Here is an 838-nt window from a genome sequence, read left to right as displayed (position 1 = left end):
AGACACGCACACACGCACGCACACACACTCGCACACACGCAGAGGCACGGGGGGGAAAGAAGCCGATGAATAATTTTGCTGCTATTTTTTAAAATACTGGCCGCCATCATCAAGCAGCGAGCAGCAGCAGCAGCGCTGAAGGGAGAGGAGGCATCGGGACAGGCCCCTCTTAGGAGAGGATTTATATCTAGGTAAGTGTTGGAGATTTAAACCTACCCTTTGCGCCATCAGTCTGCGCTCCAATAAACTCCTGGATGTGTCGTATATTTAATATCCCAGTCCGGATAAGAAAGTGATCTACGCTGAAGATTCCTTTTTTTTTTTTTTTTTCCAAACCAAAGAGACTTCTCCCAATTCTCCAATATGTTATTTTTAGGGGGGGAAAAAGCCCAAGCAAGATAACGAAGAGTTTTTTTTTTTTTCCTGTGATATTTCTTCTTTTTCTCTTTTTTCCTCTTCTTCCTCCTCCTCCTGATCTTCCTCCTCCTCCTCCTCCTCCTCCTCCACCTCCTCCTCCCCCCTCCCCACCTCCTCCTCTTCGGTCCTCCTTTCCCCCTCTTTCTCTTCTCTTCCCCTCAGTTGGAAAAAAAAAAAAAGAAAGAAAAGAAAAGAAAAGAAAAAGAAGAAAAAGAAGAAAAAAAAAATTGTCAAGCCCTCGAACTGAAGGTTACGAGCAGCCCGTCAGCAGCCCACATGTAACCGAACTGTCGTGTTTCATGGCTTTTTGCCACTCCAGCTGTCAATCAAAGCCCGGAATGTCAAGGTAGTGAATGAATGATGGTTGATGATGATGAAGAGGAGGAATCTTTCAGACCCGTTTTTTTTTTTTTTTTTTTTT

At 44.3% G+C, this 838-nt stretch overlaps 1 protein-coding gene across 7 annotated transcripts in view; it reads right to left on the bottom strand.

Moving 5' to 3' along the window:
* Window positions 1–838, bottom strand: part of MEIS2 (Meis homeobox 2) — a 214,867-nt gene that overhangs the window by 212,591 nt on the left and 1,438 nt on the right. For 4 of the 7 annotated variants that reach the window (XM_021719161.1, XM_008071298.2, XM_021719162.1 and 1 more), the window contains exon 1: window positions 217–827. The exons of 1 other annotated variant lie outside the window; for it this stretch is intronic. In XM_021719161.1, coding sequence (XP_021574836.1) covers window positions 217–228 — 12 coding nt within the window. In that variant the 5' untranslated portion in view covers window positions 229–827. Of the gene's footprint in view, window positions 1–216; window positions 828–838 lie in introns of those variants that run through there. 2 more of the 7 variants (XM_021719160.1, XM_021719163.1) reach the window with 2 other exon arrangements.

This window comes from Carlito syrichta, unplaced genomic scaffold (genome assembly GCF_000164805.1).
Source record: "Carlito syrichta isolate Samal-C Ts95f unplaced genomic scaffold, Tarsius_syrichta-2.0.1 Scaffold314286, whole genome shotgun sequence".
NCBI lineage: Eukaryota > Metazoa > Chordata > Mammalia > Primates > Tarsiidae > Carlito > Carlito syrichta.
The sequence above is the reverse complement of the archived record's forward strand: the minus strand, read 5'-3'. Positions and strand labels throughout refer to the sequence as shown.